The sequence below is a fragment of the Lissotriton helveticus genome, chromosome 4_1 (assembly GCF_964261635.1).
Source record: "Lissotriton helveticus chromosome 4_1, aLisHel1.1, whole genome shotgun sequence".
In the NCBI taxonomy this organism is placed as follows: domain Eukaryota; kingdom Metazoa; phylum Chordata; class Amphibia; order Caudata; family Salamandridae; genus Lissotriton; species Lissotriton helveticus.
The window spans coordinates 364,897,807-364,916,482 of NC_136063.1; the positions used below are offsets into that span (position 1 = coordinate 364,897,807).

Consider the following 18,676-nt stretch of genomic DNA (forward strand, 5'->3'; position numbering starts at 1 on the left):
GGATCTCTTCTAACAAGGAAGCTGAGTTGATTGCAGGTATGGAATATTTTAAAAAAATAGCTTGCCTTCTTTTAAAAAGCCATTGCATGCTCTTATAGCGGACCAGCTTTGGCAATCTATGCATTAACAGAGGAGAATGAATTTGGTTATCCTGACACATAAGAATAATAAAAAAAATTAATAAAGAAGTGGACTTGTGGTGTGGGCTTAAACCTCGATAAATATTGTGCAAAGTATGCATCATAGTAGGTTTTGAGATTGGGAAGTGCTAATCCACCCTGATCGAGGTCTTCATATAGAGTGCAAAGTGCAAGGCATGGGACTTTCTTTGCCGATATAAAAGTTGTAAACATTGACTCCATCTGCGAAAAAAATGAATTTGATAAAGTGCACGGAATTGAGGCAAACAAAAAATTAAATAACGGTAAAACAGACATCTTGATCAGAGCCACTCGTCCCATGATAGATAAGGGAAGTTAATTCTATCGGGAGAATAGCCCTTTAACTTTCTTTATCAGGGGAACAAAGTTTAATTTGTACAGATCATCAATAAGATTTGAGAAAAATATTCCTATGTATCTTTTTGGATTAGAGTTAACAGAACCTCGGAGATCAGGGTGTAAATTTAAAGCATCACTCCCACACTGAATAATTTCCGTCTTGCCCTTATTAATACGATACCCCCCTAAAGCTTCAAAGTCTGCGAACAATTCAAAAACCTTAGATTGCACCTCGACTGTGGGCTTAATTAGGAGCATGATGTCATCGGCATGCAACTTTATTTTGGGCAATGCTGGAATTGGAGGGGAAATATCAGCACGATTACGAATAGCTATTGCTAAGGGTTCGATAAAAAACATAAAAAGCACTGGAGATAAAGGGCAGCCTTGCCTTGTGCCTCGCTTAATTTTAATAGACCCTACAACTTCCGAATTAATAATTATATTGGCCATTGCATTCTGATATAGGCTCTGAATTAACAATATCAATGACCTTGGGATATTAAAAGAGTGTAGAATTAAAAATAACGTTTCCCAAACCACAAGGTCAAAGGCCTTTTCGGCATCTAATAATAAGATGAGAGCCGGAATTTTCCGACCCTCAAAATAATCCAGGGCTTCTGCGAGAAAGTGAGTGTTAGCGGCCATTTGTCTTCCAGCTAGAAACCCGTTCTGATCGGGGTGGATTAAATGCGCTGCAAATGGATTGAACCGACAGGATAAAAGTTTAGTTACGATTTTATAGTCCGAGTTCAGGAGCGTAATTGGACGATAAGAGCTCGGATCCATCGTATCCTTGCCTTTCTTCGGAAAACTTACAATATTCCCTTGTCTAAAAGATTCCGGGACCGACCCCCCTTCCAGTAAAGAATTAATCAAAACCAAAAGAAACTCTGACAGTGCTAAAAAAAAAACCTTAAAAAATTCTGCCGGCAATCCGTCCGGACCGCAAGCCTTGCCATTTGCCAAACTCATTACAACTTTCTCGAGTTCAGACAAAGAGAAAGGGCTCGCCATAGATTGATTATCTATTTCGGAGAGGGTTAAAGATGGATTTTCATGAAGAAATTTTGCCAGTCGTTAGTCATCGACCCTTTGTGATTTCCCATAGATAGTTTCATAATGGGCCTTCATAATATCCCCTATTTTCCCTGGATCTTGTGTAGGAACAGCTGTCAGGGGGCATTTTAATGCTTTAATTTGATTAGCTACTGCCTGCTCTTTGGCCTGCCACGCCAAAAGCCTGCCAATAAAATTGCTTTCTTCATAGACCTTCTGCTGGAAGCGTTGAAAGAAGATCTCGCTTTGGGTGTTATAAACAGTGCTAAGCTCGCGTTTAGCCTCATCAAGAAGTTTTCTATTAGAAATAATGGGGGCCTCTAGGAAAATCTCATTAAGGGCATGGATCTTATCTTCGAGCTGTACCTTTTCCAACCTGGCCTTCTTGGATATAGCTGCGTCTTTACCTATCAATAACCCTCGTACAAATGCTTTCATTGAGTCCCAAACTATATGTGGAGCAGCAGAGGTGATGTTCTGAGTTAAAAATTGCCTAAGCTCCAAATCCATGGGGCCTCATTTATGAGGCCTTGCGTCAGTTTTGCGCCGCCGGTGCGTCACTTTTTGTGACGCACCAGTGGTGTAAAAAATGCACCTTGTTGCGCCATATTTAAAAAGTGACGCATCTAGGTAGATGCATCACTTTTTAAACCCCTGCGCCACATTATACCTGCGTCAGGTATAATGTATGCAGAGGGGGCGTTCCCCCGCTAAAAGCCTCGTAATAGTGACGCAGTGAAATCTATGAGATTTCACTGCGTCACTTTTAGGACGCTGTTGCGTCAAAATCTTGCGCCTGCCTCACAGCAGGCGTAAGACTGACGCAAGCCCTTTCACATGGGGCTTTCCCCATGTGAAAGGACGCATTGCTGGAGTTTCGTCACTTTTGTGACACACTCCAGCAATGCGTCACTTTTGCGCTTACAGATACGTCAGAAATACTGACGTATCTGTAACTCCTTGCGACATGATGCATCATACATTAAATATGATGCATCAGGATTGTCGCAAGGAGTGCGCAGTGAAAAGTGCCGCATCGCTGTTTTCACGCAGCGATGCGTCACTTTTCATAAATGAGACCCATGGACTTTACCCAATCTTTATCATTAAAATATTGCTTATTAAAGGCCCACCTTTTTGGGGTTCTCAACCCTACCCCCAGCTGTATTTCTAAGGTCAGCATTGCATGGTCCAAATATGCATTAAAGAAAAAATGTTCCTGCAAAATCTCTAGTCCCTGGGAGATAAAAAACAAATCAATGCGAGAGGAGGAGCAGAATCGACCAGATCCACACGTATATCTCTTTTGGGAAGGAAACGCTAAATGCCATGGATCATGTAGATTCAGTACAGATTCATAGTATTTCAAAACTTTTAGAGATTTGGGCTTAGTCTGCCTTTTCCCCTGTACAGTTGAATCTAACCGTGGATCCATCAAAATGTTGAAATCCCCTCCCAAAATTAAATCCTCTGGAACCCTGATCAATGCTAAAAAAAGATCTTCATAAGGTTTCATATTGTCCTCTACAGGTGCATAGAAACTCACGAACGTGAGAGGGTGGGGTTTTGATCTAAACGAGAAGGAGGCCCAGCACCATCTCCCGGATGGATCACTCCCAGAATTAATAAATTCTGCTTTAAGATTCTTATTAACAAATATATCAGTCACTCTATGGGATACCGAAGAGGTTGAGAGCTCCCTATATTCTGCCCATGATCTGAACATAGAAAATTCAGAAGCCTTAATGGTCGCAATGAAGGTTTCCTGCAGAAGAATAACCCCTGGATTTTTACGCATAATTCAATAGCCCGCATCTTTCTTTTATTATTATTCCCATTGACATTAAAGGAAACAACCTTTAAAATTGACGTATTAGCCATACATAATCAGTAGCAGTAGAAACTTTTCTAACGAGATAGAAGCGTAGAAAAAGAATAAACAAAAAACAAAAAAGTATGTTAAATATAAGAAAACAACCGGCTTCATTTTTTCCCCTTTGCACACCCAACCCCACCCAAGAAAGTGGACTACCCCCCACCACCACACCCACCACTCTCCCCTATCCCTGCTCAATTCGGGTGCCATGTTTTTACACCCTGGTAATCTCTGACCCCCTCCCACCGGGACAGCATACCATCTATTCCCCTTATCCCATGGCCTCCAAAACTAGCCAGCAATCTATCTATAGAACTCTAAGTGATGGCAAAGGGATAAAAAAAAAAAAAAACGGAGAAAGAGAAGAAAGAAAGGGGGAAATATTTAAATGACAATTTCCAAGACAATCCTGACAGTTAACTATTTAGCCGTTAGTAAACATAATGAATTTCCCCTTCAACAGGACTCTTAGCTAGGATTGCTGAGCTATAGAGGCCTGGGTACCATTTGCCTTGAATAATTGCAGCATTTTGAGGAATTCTTTCCTACGTCGAGCCGCAGAGGCAGACATGTCTGAAAAGATTCGACATTTTGTAATCTCGTTGACGGAAAATTGTCTTTGTTGAAAAGCTTTTGTAAGAGGTGCCTCCTTACTACGGAAGTCTGAAAAATTGATCAAGATCGTGCACGGAAGAGTTGAGTTGGGAAAAGGTTGAGGTGGAACACGATGAGCTCTCGTTACCGTGAGGTCCCCTTGGAAATCAGGCATGACCTTCTGTTTGATGAATTTGTTGACCCAACTCAGGGATTGGGACCCCTCCAGTCCCTCGGGGACACCAACCAAGCGGAGATTCGATCTGCGAGAATGGTTTTCCAACTCTTCCAGTTTCAGTTCCATTATCTGTTTACTTTTAGCCGCCACTTTGACCTCTTTCAAAACTGAAACAAGTTGATCTTCTAAGAGAGAAATTCTTTCCTCTGCCTCTTGAAGCTTAATTGGAATGCTCCCCATAGTGCTTTCTATTTTCTCCAAACGTATGCTGAGGGAAGCCAATTCTGTTTTGTGAACCCTTTTCAAGTCCCGCACTTCATCCAGGATTAAATTAAGCATATCCTTGACACTCATCTGAAATTCTCCTGTGATATCCATCAATATATTGTCGAAAGTGACATTGACATTGGCATTGGCGTTGGCGTTAGCATGAGGGGGAGAGATGGAAGACGCTGAAGGTTGAGATAAAGGCATGACAGGGGGGAGCTATCAGATCTACTGCCGTTGAATTCTCTTGCTGACCAGAAGATAATAGATCTGTTGATGCTGATAAAACAAGCTCCGAATTTTCCACAGAGTCTGGTAGTTACCCGCTTGACTGATCCACCTCTGAATCTGGTATATTGGACATTGGCCTTGTAATCTGGCTAACGGAGCTGGAGCACGTGTCATCATGCATATTGGAAGCAGCTGATAGATTAAACAGAGAGGCTTGAGCGTGGCAGTCCAGGCTGTTAGGTTTGTCTTGCAATCTTAGGTCCAACCCCAGACCCGAGCCTGGGCTCTCTGATCTGGCTAACGTATCCCCATTAACTGTGTGCTTCATGTTCTTTGTAATCTGGGAATCTGGTGAGGGGCTAGACAACGAGACCTGCGGCGCAGGTTTTTTCCAAAATAATGGGAATTGCTTAATCCCCTTAGTGCTCATCTTCTGCGTAACCAACTCTTTATTCAGATTACCTTCTGCTTGCTCCAAATTTTGTGGACAGAGAGCAGTTGTAGCTGTAGTGGTTTCAGCTGTTATCGCACCCGGATCTTTACTAGAAATTTCTACTGAGAGTACTGGCGGTTGAATGGTCATATTCAAGTTCCCTTCCTCCGGTTCACCCTCAGAGCTCTGGGGTGGTTCCCAGTCCAGCAAGCTCTGCCATCGCTTTCTTTGACACCCTTGCTTCCTTAGCGAGCCACCGCGCCTTGGCTTTTGCGAGGCGGGTGTTCAGCTGTTTCCCCATCTCTGGAGTGCCCGGCATATAGGCGATTTGGAATGCTTGTGTTGGCTCTGGTTTTTGTCTTCCGTGGCTCTAACCATACAATAAAATAAGGTTGCTTATATAACTTTTGGCTCTGCACCTCCCCCTCAGCCTCTATCTCCAAGATTTACCCCTGCCACTCAGTGATATAGGTCCAAACTCCAAATGACCAAAAAAGTCAAACTAGGCAGTGTCAGTCCTCTCACCTCCCCCGCCTCCTTTCCGTGTCTTTAACCAAAGCGCTTTGTGGCCGTTTTCACCCCCTCTTCCCCTGCGGGTCTCGGCAGGGCTCCGCCGTCAGTCTCACTGTTTTCACCGTTCTCTCAAAGTTGCACGGTTTTCAGCTGCAGAAGGTTCAACCATAAGACGCATACTGCCGTGCGCTATCCCCTTCACTTGCCGAACACATCAGCGGGAGAAAAACATCACTGTCAGCAGCTCGGAAAAGACTCGGTAGCGGCAGCAATCCAAGCGAACGCCGTCAGGTAGAGTCCAACATTCCCGGGGGAGGAGCCAGAGATCACCTGATGCTACTCGGAGGTGTGGTTTTCCTCAGTAGCCATCCCCTTACAGCCGACAGATCTAACAGAATCAGAACAGCAGCCCCTCCCTGGTCTACCGCCGCTCTCACCTCTTTCGTGGCCTTGATAAGGGCAAGCTCCGTGCTGTGGCCTGCACGGAACCCAAATTGTGTCGGGTCTAGGGCGTTGGTCTTCTGAAAGAATGAGCTAAGTTGTCGATTGATGGCCTTCTCAAGTATGTATCTTAGCCGGAAAAGGAAGGTGGGATAATGGCCTATAGTTATTGGGATATTTAGCATTAAGGCTGGGTTTTTTTAAAAGGGGGAGTATATATGCGGTTTTCCACTTCCTGGGGTATTCCCTCAAATCCATGATCTTATTGAGCATGGGAGTGAGAGTCGAAGCAATGACCTCTGGGCAGGTTTTAAGAACTGCGGGTGGACAAGGATCTTTGGGAGAGCCTGACTGAACCGTCCGCACTAGGTTCAAAACCTCTGAGTATTGTAGAGGATTGAACCACTCCAAACTATCCTGGCCCTTCATAATTTTTTTACCAATGCTGGTTCCCACAATCCCCACCTCTCCTTGCGAGATCCCTTCAACCTTATTCCTGAAGGATGAGGCTAGAGACTCACACAAAGCTACGCTACTCTGCGTGCATGGTGTTGTTGGAGTTGTCAGTCTGGTAATAGTCTTAAAAAGTTCTCAAGAGGAGGAACTGGCCCCCTCAATTTGCTCGGAAAAATAGGCCTTTTTTGCCAATTAATTGTTTGTAGAGAGTAAGACTTCCTTTATATGTTTCTTTCTTTGTGGGGCAGTAGTCCCTTCTCCAGATCCTCTCGAGCATTTTGCACTCTGTTTTATGTTTCTGCAAAAGGTCAGAAAACCAGGGTGCCGATGGCTGTACTCTCCTAGGTGTAAAGGATTTTATCAGCGCAAATTTATCACAGGCATTCTCAATCCACCTTGTATACAGTTCCTCTGCCATATCGACATTTACAGGAAATTCAGGCGCACTATATGTTAAAAACTTCCCCATTTCCTCCTCATTTATATTTTCCCAGACTCTGACCGCAATTTTATTCCTTGATTCAGCTGCAGCTGAATTCCTGGATCCTAGGCGGAGCGAGAAAAAAATGGCCGCATGATCAGACCAGGAGAGAGGTAACACTTCCAGAAACTTCAAACCGGCATCATTGGAAAAAATGCTGTCTTGTGTGTGCCCAGCTGAGTGCGTGGGGCCCACAACCCTTTGGTCCAGCCCTCCATCTCCCAAAAGGCCAGTCAGCCTATCAGTGTCGGAGTCTAGGGCATTCTCTAGATGAAAATTAAAATCTCTTATAATCGTGAATGAATTCAGGCATAGCCCTGTCTCCAACAAGGTACCCAACGAATCCAGAAAGACCTGGCATTTAGCAATACACAATTCAAGGCAGGATGGGTGAGCAGGACTCCTGTCGGGCCCTCACTTTCCTCCTGGTAACGCCACGAGGTTCAGCCGAAATCACAGGAAGGGTGCAGCCACAGCTGAAACAAGGATCTATAAGGTGGCCGGGCCCAACCCCTGGATAGAACCTGGGACAGGAGGCTTTACCCCCCCTAGGGTCCAAGCCCCTCAATACACTAGAGGAGTATGTTAGCATCCTTAATGACCCCGAACCAGGGGACTCGCCCTGAGCCCGAGCACGGACGGACGCAGACGGGCTTGCCTTAGGCGCGCCTTCGGCGCGCCAACGGTACGTCCGCTGCGCGGTCGGGCAAACCCGATTTAGATACCATTGCTCAATCCACCCGCCCAATCATGGCCCAGATCCCGCCTCCTGTCCCTCCAATCAGCAGCGCTCCTACTCGGCGTCTGCAGGGAGTCAGGAAGGACGGCAGCCAGTAGTTCACCTAAGCCCGTTAAGTTTTAAACGCACAGCGCAGGAATGAGGAATGAGCAGTATTCAATAAAGAAAAGTTAGCAGCAATGAGGCAAATGAGGATAAAAACACATTAAAGCACATTAAAATAACAGCGTGACTGGCGGGTATTGAACACAACCCGTACACCAGGAGTCAGAGGCTACACCGTAAATATTGGTGAAAATATAATAAAAATATAAATACTTGTGCACACTCACTGTCACAGACTCTTGTATGCACTCACAAACTCATTCATATACTTATACACCCAATCACATACCTACTCACACACTTATAAATTCAGTTACATACCCCTTCTTATACTTATGTACCCACTCTCATTCCCATTCAGGTACTCAAGCACCCACTTACAGACTCACTTGGACAGAGACTCACTCATGTACAGACCCAAAGATTCACATACCTACTTAGATACCCACTCATTAATGTATCCGTAAAGTCTCATACTCACTTAAGACTCTTACACCCACTCACAGGCCCACCTGGGCAATCATGCACCCACTCTCAGACCCACTCAGATACTCATGCACCCACTTAGAGACTCATTTGGAGAGTCATGCACTGATGCACAGACCCACACAGAGACTCACCCACCCACTGACAGACCCATAGAGACACTCATACATCCACTCATAGATGTACTAAGATACTCAATCACCCACTCACACACCCATATAGTTACTAACACACTCTTAGAGACTTCTGCACTAGGCCACTCACACATATACTCAGAGCCTTACACTCCCATTTACAAACTCACTCAGATATTCGTGCACCCACTCAAAGACTCATGCATCCACTCACTGACCCACACAGAGACTTGTGCATGCACTCTTTCACTTACCCAATGACTCATGCACTCACTAACAGATCCACTGAGATAGTCATGCACCCACTTAGTCATCCTCTCAAGCACTCATGCTTCAGCTCACAGATCCAGTCAGACAGTCATATACTTACTTTCAAATGCACAAATGCACTCATGCACCTACTCACAGATTGACTAAAAGACCTATGCAACCAATAACAGATCCATTTAGTCACTGATGGGCCCACTCATACACTGAGACAGGCACGCAGTTATTTACACAATCATTAATAGACAGATGCACCATCTCACAGATACACTGAAATACTCATACAGTGAATGAGAGACTTACTGATACATTGATGCATACAGATACAGATTCTACTGAAAGAGCTATACACCATGTTATAGAGATTTTAAGGGAGTCGTAAATGCTATTATAGATTCTTTTAGATAGTAATATGTTTAGTGTATTGGATATAATCTATTTTGCAGTTAAAAGTTATGTATGTGGTGGTGGCTTTTGAATGTGTGCTGTTGGTTTGTCATTTCGCCTCATTTTTTCAGTGATTGCGGCTACTGATATCATTACGGCACCAGGCGTCATCGCGAAAACCGAAAATCAGTTTAAAAAAGATTATTTTTCTACAAACTCCCTATAAAAATATGACTTAAAGCAATTCAGCAGTGAACCTCAAGTGTCTAAAATATATTAAACCGGTGCATGTATTTGTTTTACACCGCCCAAAAAAGACATAATTGTTGCGGTTACCAAAGTCATCGAGATCATTGACATCATCACAAACAAAAACAGAAAGTAGAGTTCAAACAGTTTTTTTTACAACTTAGTAGAAAAATACATGTGCAAAAATATTTTTGGAGAGGTGATGTCGTTAATAATGTGTGTATTGCAATACTTACAATTCATTTTTTACTTTAACATTTTTTAATGTGGTGTTGGTGGCAGAATGTCTGCTTTTGTTTTCCGATTTTACGACTTGATCGTGATCATCTCGACATCGTTGCGAATTTCAAAAAAGGAAAAGGTTATGATACACCAGCCACCCAAAAGATCACCGACAGTTATTGGTGATTGTGATCACAATCCAATGCATCAATTTAACCACCTAAGGAACACCACAACTCTAGAGTGGAGCAACATGTTGGCAAGACCCCTGGAGAATAACAAGACTTTCATGGCACTGCAGGAGGCAGGCCACTCAGAAACCATCTGTGAGCCCCGGTAAAGCTGAAGCCTTCTGAAGAAAGCCCCTTCGACTATTGTACCATATACCCTTGGGATTGCATAAGAGGCTTGGCCGCAACCCTGTTGGGAGTTCGTCAGTGAGCCTGTGGCATGGCCTATGAGAGGACCCTCACAGCCCCCGCAGTCCCATGGCAATTCAGGGGCAGGGGCTTCAAGGGATTACTGTGAGTGGGGTATCCCGTCAAGAGAGTGTGTCTGCAGCTCCTCCACAACAGGTATCAGGAAGCACAGAAAGAATGTATGGAGACTGGGTGACCCAAAGACTATCTAGTAGATGCTGGTGCACTAGAGTCTGGATGTGTAAGAGTGAACAGACCCTGAAACAACCACCCTTAAGGCAGAGTGAGCGACTTGGTGGTAGTGCTGTTGGCCATTCCTCTATGGCCCTATGTTGTGGCATGGGATGATTACGGTGCAGTCCACACAGAACCGAGGAAGCCCGGTGAAGAGGGCCTGAAGAGATTCCCATGAGATGGGGAACCTGGAAAGAGAGGGACGCCTGAAGTTTCTACACCAACAGTCCCCCTGGAAGCACTGCGGCATCTGAGGAAGACTCATTAACTATCGCAGTGACATCATCTGTCTTTGCAGGCTTGCTATCCATGGAGCCTTGGCACCTTTGAAGAAATATCAGCAGCAGACACCACAATTGCTCCAGATGCACCATCAAGTGATCTTTGTAAATAGACTTTCACACAGTGAGTTCAGGTGGGACAGGAACCACAGTGCCCAGGTGAACTGTAGCAACATGGGCAGGCGTTTGAGAAATCTGGACTTCATCCACACCGCCATTCATGCCCAGAGCAGCCTGGTGAAACTATGGAGTAGCACTGTGATGGTGGCTGCTCCCAGCTGCACCTATCCCCTCATCATCATCCTGCAAGCGACCTGAATAGACTCAGTGGAGTTTTAGTTTTGTTATTTTGTTCTTTACCACAGGTTGGACTCATCCATTTTTAATAAAGTTTGGGAGGGATGTAGTGGTGGGCTGATCTATAATCTGTGTTTCCACCAGCCACTACTTGATGGCTGGCTTCTACACTCAGCCCACAGCCCTGCAGCACAGGTGTCACCGGTCAGGTGACCCTCCTAATAAAAGGGGCCGGGGTACGTGCCCTGGGGCAATTTCTAGACTGTATGACAATGTGTTTGTGCATTCATTAATGCTGCATGTGGTCCTAAAACCCCAGCTGTTACATAAGGTTTAGTTCAGCAAACAATTTTTTTCGGATATAACTCAACAAAAAGAATACATTTGTAGATTGTTAGATAAAAAAGAATCTCAAAGGAGAGATTTTACACATTTTTTCAACAAAATATTTTTTTATAAATGAATTATGAAGTCAGGTTTCGTTTTTTTGTTTTCTAAATATAGCAAACCCTTAATCAATAACAATAACTTTACAAATTACATTTCAAGATATTTATGCTAATATTTCCATAAGATAAGATCAATCACAATTTCATAAGCTCATTGTATCATCGACTTTTTTCATGTAGCGTAACACTCATATAAAGCTTTTGTAATGGTTTCAAATATACACGGATACAAGGTTCGTATAGAGTGCTTTTCTGTGTTTTGGGTATTGTAACGACTTGTCGTTTCTGTAGTAAAAATCCCCATCAGAAATAACATGTCCTACACGTGTTAGCGAGTGTGCGAGTTGGAACTTGCCGATTTGTATGTGCAATGCTCCACACTCTTTACTCAACAGACGTCTACTATACAGCATTACAAAACTTGTATAGTTTGTCCTTAATTGAAAATGTGACTAGTTATAAATGCAAATCCGTAATACCAATTCTATCCTAACGTATTTTCCCAAACACATTATTTTATTGTTTTGCCTCATTGTGTATTATTACTGTAAAACTCTGTATTACTCTTTTATATTGTATGGTGCACGGGTGATGCTCATCAGTGAAATGGCTGCAAATAAATACAATAAAAAATAAAACACAACTTACTCTTTTCCTTTTTGAAGTGGGAAAACCGGAGATCTTTGTGTGTCATAGTACCCGTACCAGGACCAATAGTAGCCATAGCCTCCAGTGGCAATCATGGCCTTTCAAAGGAAAAAAATAATGTTGGTGTACATTGAAGTAAAATCATCAATATCTATGTTTCTAACATATTTACAGTGCAAAATGAAACGTATCAGCCAAAATGTGTGTACTTTAACACGAAAGAGGAAATGGGCATAAGGTGGGGGGTGGAGGGATATGTATGAAAGCAAAATGAATATTATATCAAACAATCAGGAAGGTTTCAGGTACGAAAGAAAAAATTGCCATATTTGAAGCATTGGCATTGCTAGTGCTTAATGTATCTGCAACGAAATGCCAATCTAAAAATGTCTCTCTGGAATGAATTGGTAAAATATCGTAGCACCTTATCCTATGTCAGCAACCATATCAATAGTTAAAGTATACATTAACATCATTAATATTTAAGCACGCCTTCAATGGAATCAAGTATGTTCTTACATATACATTTTTAGGAACAAATGCAATAATGAAATAAGCAAAATGGAAATTAACATACAGAACGAAATGATTTGTTCAGGTAACGTTAAAACTGAGGGAGAGTAATCTTTGTCTCCTTTACCACATGTATGTCCCGATTCACATAGGTAAACTGAGATGAAAGTCTAACTGTAAGACTTTTGTTATGCACAAAGGTCATTTACTACTCGTAAATAGCCTTTTTGAATACCAAAAGTTAACTTTACGACTTGTTTTGCATTAGCAAAGGACCTTTATGAACAGTAAATGCTCTTTGTGAATACTGAATGTCATATAGTTAGACTTTTGTCTCACTTTACTTTTGTGAATCGGACCCCACAGGTTGAACTTTACGACTTTCCATTTTCATATAGGGCTTTTAAGAGTAGTAAATGCCTTTTATGAATACCAAAGTCGTAAAGTTAGACTTTCGTCTCAGTTTGCCTTTTTGAATCGGGCCTGTATTAATCACTTATGTGGCATCAGCTTTCTCTGAGGAGCATCATCATCAACAAGTTAAGTCACGGCCCATTATCTCTGTTTCTGACATGTATTTTTTGTGATTTGGCATACCAATTAACATGGGCATGAAATATACTTTATCATAGCCTTATAGCCTGCACTAGCGGGCTATACCGGCTATTAAAGGCCCGCTGCAGCGTTAAAGGCCCAAACCGAAGGCAAGGGACTTTAGCAAATCAGAGGGACTTCAAAAGCCGGTATAGCCCTGCTATGAAGGGCTATAAGGCTTTTAGAACATTCTGCCACTAGACGGTAGAATGTTCTAACAAACTAACAAAGCGTTCAGGGAGCACAAGGGGATTGAAATCCCCTCAGGCTCCCTGAAGCCTTTGTTCACGGTCAGAGCAGTGAACAAAGATACATTGGAATGTTGGAGCTCCGGGCTTATACCAGCCATTATAAGCCCAGAGCTACTCCATTGTTTTCAATGGAGCTCCCAACATTCCAATGTTCTAATAACAATTATTAACTACAGCAACGGTATAAAGAGTAGGTTTGCGGTGCATTGGACTAAATATTAGTAAAGTAAATAATATACCAACATTTTCCATCCTGTAGATTCTGCACCACCTTTCAGGGATATAGCAACAGGTACTGAGCCCCTTGAGCAACCCCGTAAGAGTGCCACCATAGCTTGGGATTGTGCTAAGAGCTGTGTTTTCATTTATTTAAGTACACAGTGCAACAGAAGCCCTTGTGCTATGATTTTGCATGGTTTAATATAGCCTTATAGCCCGCCGTAGCGGGTAATACCGGCTTTTAAAGGCCTGCTGCAGTGTTAAAGGCCCGAACCGAAGGCGAGGGACTTTAACAAAGCAGAGGGACTTTAAAATACGGTATAGCCCTGCTACGAAGGGCTATAAGGCTATTAGAACATTCTGCCACTAGAGGGCAGAATGTTCTAACAAATAATACAAAACATTCATGGAGCGCGAGGGGATTGCAATCCCCTCAGGCTCCCTGAAGTCTTTAACAAAGAAACATTGGAATGTTGGAGCTCCGAGCTTGTACCAGCCATTATAAGCCCAGAGCTACTCCATTGTTTTCAATGGAGCTCCCAACATTTCAATGTTCTAAATAGTATTAAATGTTATTTTTCTGATATGATAAGCACAGCCAAGCAATCGTGCTCAGCGTCACAATTCCAAACGTGTTGTCCACTATAGATAATGTGATATGGCAGTTCATCTCTGCACTGTCTATATACAAAAACACAGACACAGTCAGCACACAACACAATCCATAGCTGATGAAGTAATCTGTAAGCTTATATCATTCACAAAACTGCTCACTGTCGGTGCTGGATATAAAATGCCTGCTCTCTCCCTGATTGAATTATTGGTCTTAGAGGCCTTCCGGTGTGTAGTTACCTCACCTGCACCATCCTGCGTATGTTGTACTCTGCACTTTAATTGGAATTATAACTGGACTCTCTTATGTCGCCTCTGGTTTTGCAACACCAGATTGTAGTATCAGAGGGAGTGAGATTTCCATTGCTAATCTGTTGAATGGCTGTAGGGACAAAGGTGACCGGACAAAATTGCATGGAGACCTTGCAGCCTGCTCACCTGCCCCCCATATGCACTTAAACATCAACATATTGGAATAGATCAATCATTGTTTAGTAAGTCTGAGTTTAACATAGGGACAACAAAATACTTATTCTTTACACATAAGTTCTCTCACTCTTACCATTGTTTAATGCCTTTCCAACTAAAGGCATCTACCCCGAAGCTCTCAATACAGGCCAGATCCACCCACTTGATGTACCTCTCAACTGCCTACAACACAGTTGACCAACCCACATTCATACACACCATGGAGTCTCTTTGATTGGGATCCACAGGCAATATCCTTCACCGGTTCTCGTGTTACCCTAACAACTGACACCAGTTTGTTCATATGGGCACCTCCAAGCTGCCCAAGGATCCAGAGTGACCCCTGTCATCTTCAATCCCCACATGGAGCCACATGGAGCTCTCCCAACAGATAACAACATCTAGATTCACCAATATGCCAATGATACACAACTCTGCTTGAATATTTCCTCTATTTTGATATCCATTGCATCACTCACTGCTTGTACATCAGCCTGACATGGGTTTTCGGTACAAAAGGGGGTGGTAATGGACGGAGCATCTGAACCAATCAAACACTCACACCCAGTCAAAAGATCTGGGTTTAATCCATCACCATTCTTTAGCCCACTCTGCCACCCCAGTTCAGACATGGCTATATGCAAATCAGTCTGACCCTGTGCCTCATGGGAACAGTCCAGCCCGAACTGCCAAGCCATGCCTTCCCTGGACCGGAAACAAGCTTCCGAGGACCGGTTTCTGGCATTACAGCCGTCTTCAGCCAGGCTTGCTTGAATCCAGTGGGTTTTCAGCACCTACCTTTAGTTCTACCCAATCAAGTCAGAACTCCTGATATTTGCCAAGATCAACAAACAAGAACCCTTATGAACTTGTCTCAATTATATGAATACTGTCAGTTTGTGAGAAGTTGATCTAGTATATGATGTCAACTAATGTAAGTGGGCACCTTGCACCAGTCCACACAACCCTTATGGTGATTTAAGAGGTCTCAGACAACTTTAGAAAGCTATCCAAGTGGTAGCTGTGGAGAACAGCCTTCAGGCTTAGTCTTAAAGGAGTGTAAAGCAGCTTGTTTTAACAGAATGCAATCATATAGTATAGATTAAATGAAAAGAGAACCACACGAGTTATAAAAAATATGTATTTAATATATAACACTATCTAGTACGTTACAGTATCTTCCGCATGGAGATAGACACAAAGCACCCAATACTTTAACAAATAAATCACAATAAACAGCACTAATACACAGTGCGCCCAAGGGGGGACCAAACCATATACTAAGAAAGTGGTATAACAACCACAGCTCGAGTCAAGACCACGTAGAGAGCACTTAGAATTTCTGGGGACCCACAGAACCACTCAAGGTAAGTAAATAGGGACCCCACGGAGAGCGTGTGCAGTGTGTGAACACGACTGCGTGCTCCGTGCAAGTTTTTGCCCAAGTCGCAGTTGGAATTTGAAAGATTAGGGACCCTTTCTAGTGGACCCTGAAGAAACCCCGTTGAAGACAGAAGGTTGAAGAGCCACCCCGCCTGTGGATACTGAAGTACCTATCCCAGGGAAGTCGGGTTCATAGGTGTAAAGTGGTGTCGGAAGCTGCCGTCAAACCCAATGGAAGGCTTCAGGACAGTGCCGCTGCTGGAAGAGGTGAAAGTGTCCGTGGGAATCCAAATATGGATTCTTGAAGAGGAGTACTTGAAAGCAGCGAGGACATTGTCTATGTCACTTGGGAGTGACCAGGAGACTTGGAAGACGAATGCCCTCCGATGTCGGATGCATCAGGATAGTTGACAATGACCTTGACTCTGCAGCTGCGGGGACAAGGCTAAGCTGAGGAAGACCAGAAACTGGATCCGAGCTGTCCCACAAAGGATGTTGAGAGCTGAGGGATTGGTATTTGGCTGGAGAACCAACAAGCCTTGGCAAATGCAACCCACCCAGGAAGTCAAGAAGATGCAGGCCCAAACGAAGTCCAGCAAAGCCCAGAGTTCCCAGAAGGTAGAAGTGCAGCGTTTTCAGTTCTGAATCTTATCCCACAATGAATCTAGGGACCTACATGTCCCTTGTCCAGTTTTTTGCCAAATCGGGAGCCAGTGGCTCCCAGGACTGGTTTGAACTGGACTATGCACAAGGAAAACAAATGTGCCCCTCATGCAGACTTGCAGGTGCTGGCAAGCGCACCCACCCAGCACTAATACAATAAATCCTGTCTGGGAGGTAGTCACACCTCTCTGTGACAGGATGCCTATTGTTCTGCCTCCCCGTCCACTAGCTTGGCTCAGAAGCAGGAGGGCAGAAATGTGCCTCTGGTCGGCAACAACCATTTTGTGCTGTCTGGGACTAGAAGGCTGGTACCAGGAACACTGAGAGCCTAACAAAGGGCTCTTTCGGTGCTTGGAATTATATCTCCCACACTATTTACAGTGTGGGGGTATGATTCCAACATGTTTGATACCAAACATGACAGGATTTGTTGCAGCCATTTTCAAGATGGCCATTGTACGGTCCAGCAATGTCCCTCTAAGTAGTATATGGCTGCTTCACTGACAACCTGGAAGAATGCACTTCGTAGGCTGCAGGGGTGTCCTGCTGGTGCAGGGGCACCCTCTCACTTAGAACCAAGCAACCTGCCTTCAGGATTGTAAAGGCCTGCTATAGGGGTGACTTATAGGTGTTAAGTGCAGTGACCCTTAGATATAGTAAACCTATATCTTTCATAAGTGGTGCATGCACCAGCTTACACAGGCCGCAATGGCGGGCCTGTAGTTCCATTTTGCATGGTCTCTCATGGGTGGCATAATACATGCTTCAGACCATGGGTTCTCTGGGGTGCCTACTCCCTGGGCCCGTGGTTACCATACAGTAGGGCATGACAAGGACACCCCAGTATCCAATCTGACGTGTACCTAAGTACATAACATAACAGTTTAGGGAAAAAGCATAGACTGAGTTCCTGATAAGCAGTTCCCCAGTCAGACTAATCAAAACAGCATCATATCAAGCAAAAGGCGGGGGTAACCATAAGAAGCAGATCATACTTATCCTACACAGATTCAAACCCAAATTCACTATATTACAATGCATTTGGATTCAGACTGGATATCAACTTCATGTTAAGTTACACATTACTCAAACAAAAACACTGTCTGGAACACTGTCAGCTCTCTCTCTTAAAGAAACTGAAGCAAATTCTCACAAAAAGCGATTTCAGAACATGAGTCCAATCTCATGTATTCTTACATTTGTATAGTGGTAACACACTATTCCATGGCTTCCAGACCTTACTTTTGGTGTACCCGTATCTGTTACTGTGATGCATTCGTCGGGCAATGTTATGCAATTAAAGCTGCACCTAAAAATGTGGATATGCATTCTGCATTTTAACGAAGATTTGTGATCTGCATTTAAATGTGAATTTGTAATCTGCATTTTACCGTAGATATGTGATCTGCATTTTCCAATCAACATTTTTAGGTCGAGCATTCAAGACCACTTGTATATACTTTAGTATATACTTATTATCTACTTATATGTGTATGTATGATGTGGCATCTGGAGATCAGCCCTATGACTTGTCTGCTTCCGCTTAGGGACTTTTTTTTCTGTTCAACTATGTCTATTTAACTGTCTTGATAGAAAACGACCAGCAGAGGTCAGTAAAGTACGAGAATTTCTTTCTGCTGAGACACTTTCCTTTTTTTTCTTTTTCTGGCAACTGCTCCTATTTAACTTTCTTGATAGAAAACGACCACCAGAGGTAAGTAAAATAGCAGAATCACTTTAGCATTCTCTAGATTCCAGTCAATAGAAATTGTCTTCCACGGGCCCCCGTAGACAATAATGCTTTTTTCAAATCTTTTATTTTCAGTGAAATGACCACCGAAGGCCCTGATTTTATATTAAAAGCAGAGGTTTGGACTGTACCATTTCCAGCTGAAAGCCAATATTCCTCTCTATGTGTTCCCATACTTGGAATGTCAAACAGTTTGGTGCTACTTTCCCTCCATGTTAAAGCACCCATACTAATGTGCTGCATAGCTAAATACATATAAGGTCCCAAATGCGAGACC

General features: G+C 43.4%; 1 protein-coding gene across 1 annotated transcript in view; it reads right to left on the reverse strand.

Annotated features, from left to right (window-relative positions):
• LOC144828000 (fibrocystin-L-like) overlaps positions 1-18,676 on the reverse strand; it is a 1,506,874-nt gene that overhangs the window by 1,253,283 nt on the left and 234,915 nt on the right. The window contains exon 14 of the mRNA XM_078686147.1: positions 4,178-4,659. Coding sequence (XP_078542273.1) covers positions 4,178-4,659 — 482 coding nt within the window. The remainder of the gene's footprint in view (positions 1-4,177; positions 4,660-18,676) is intronic.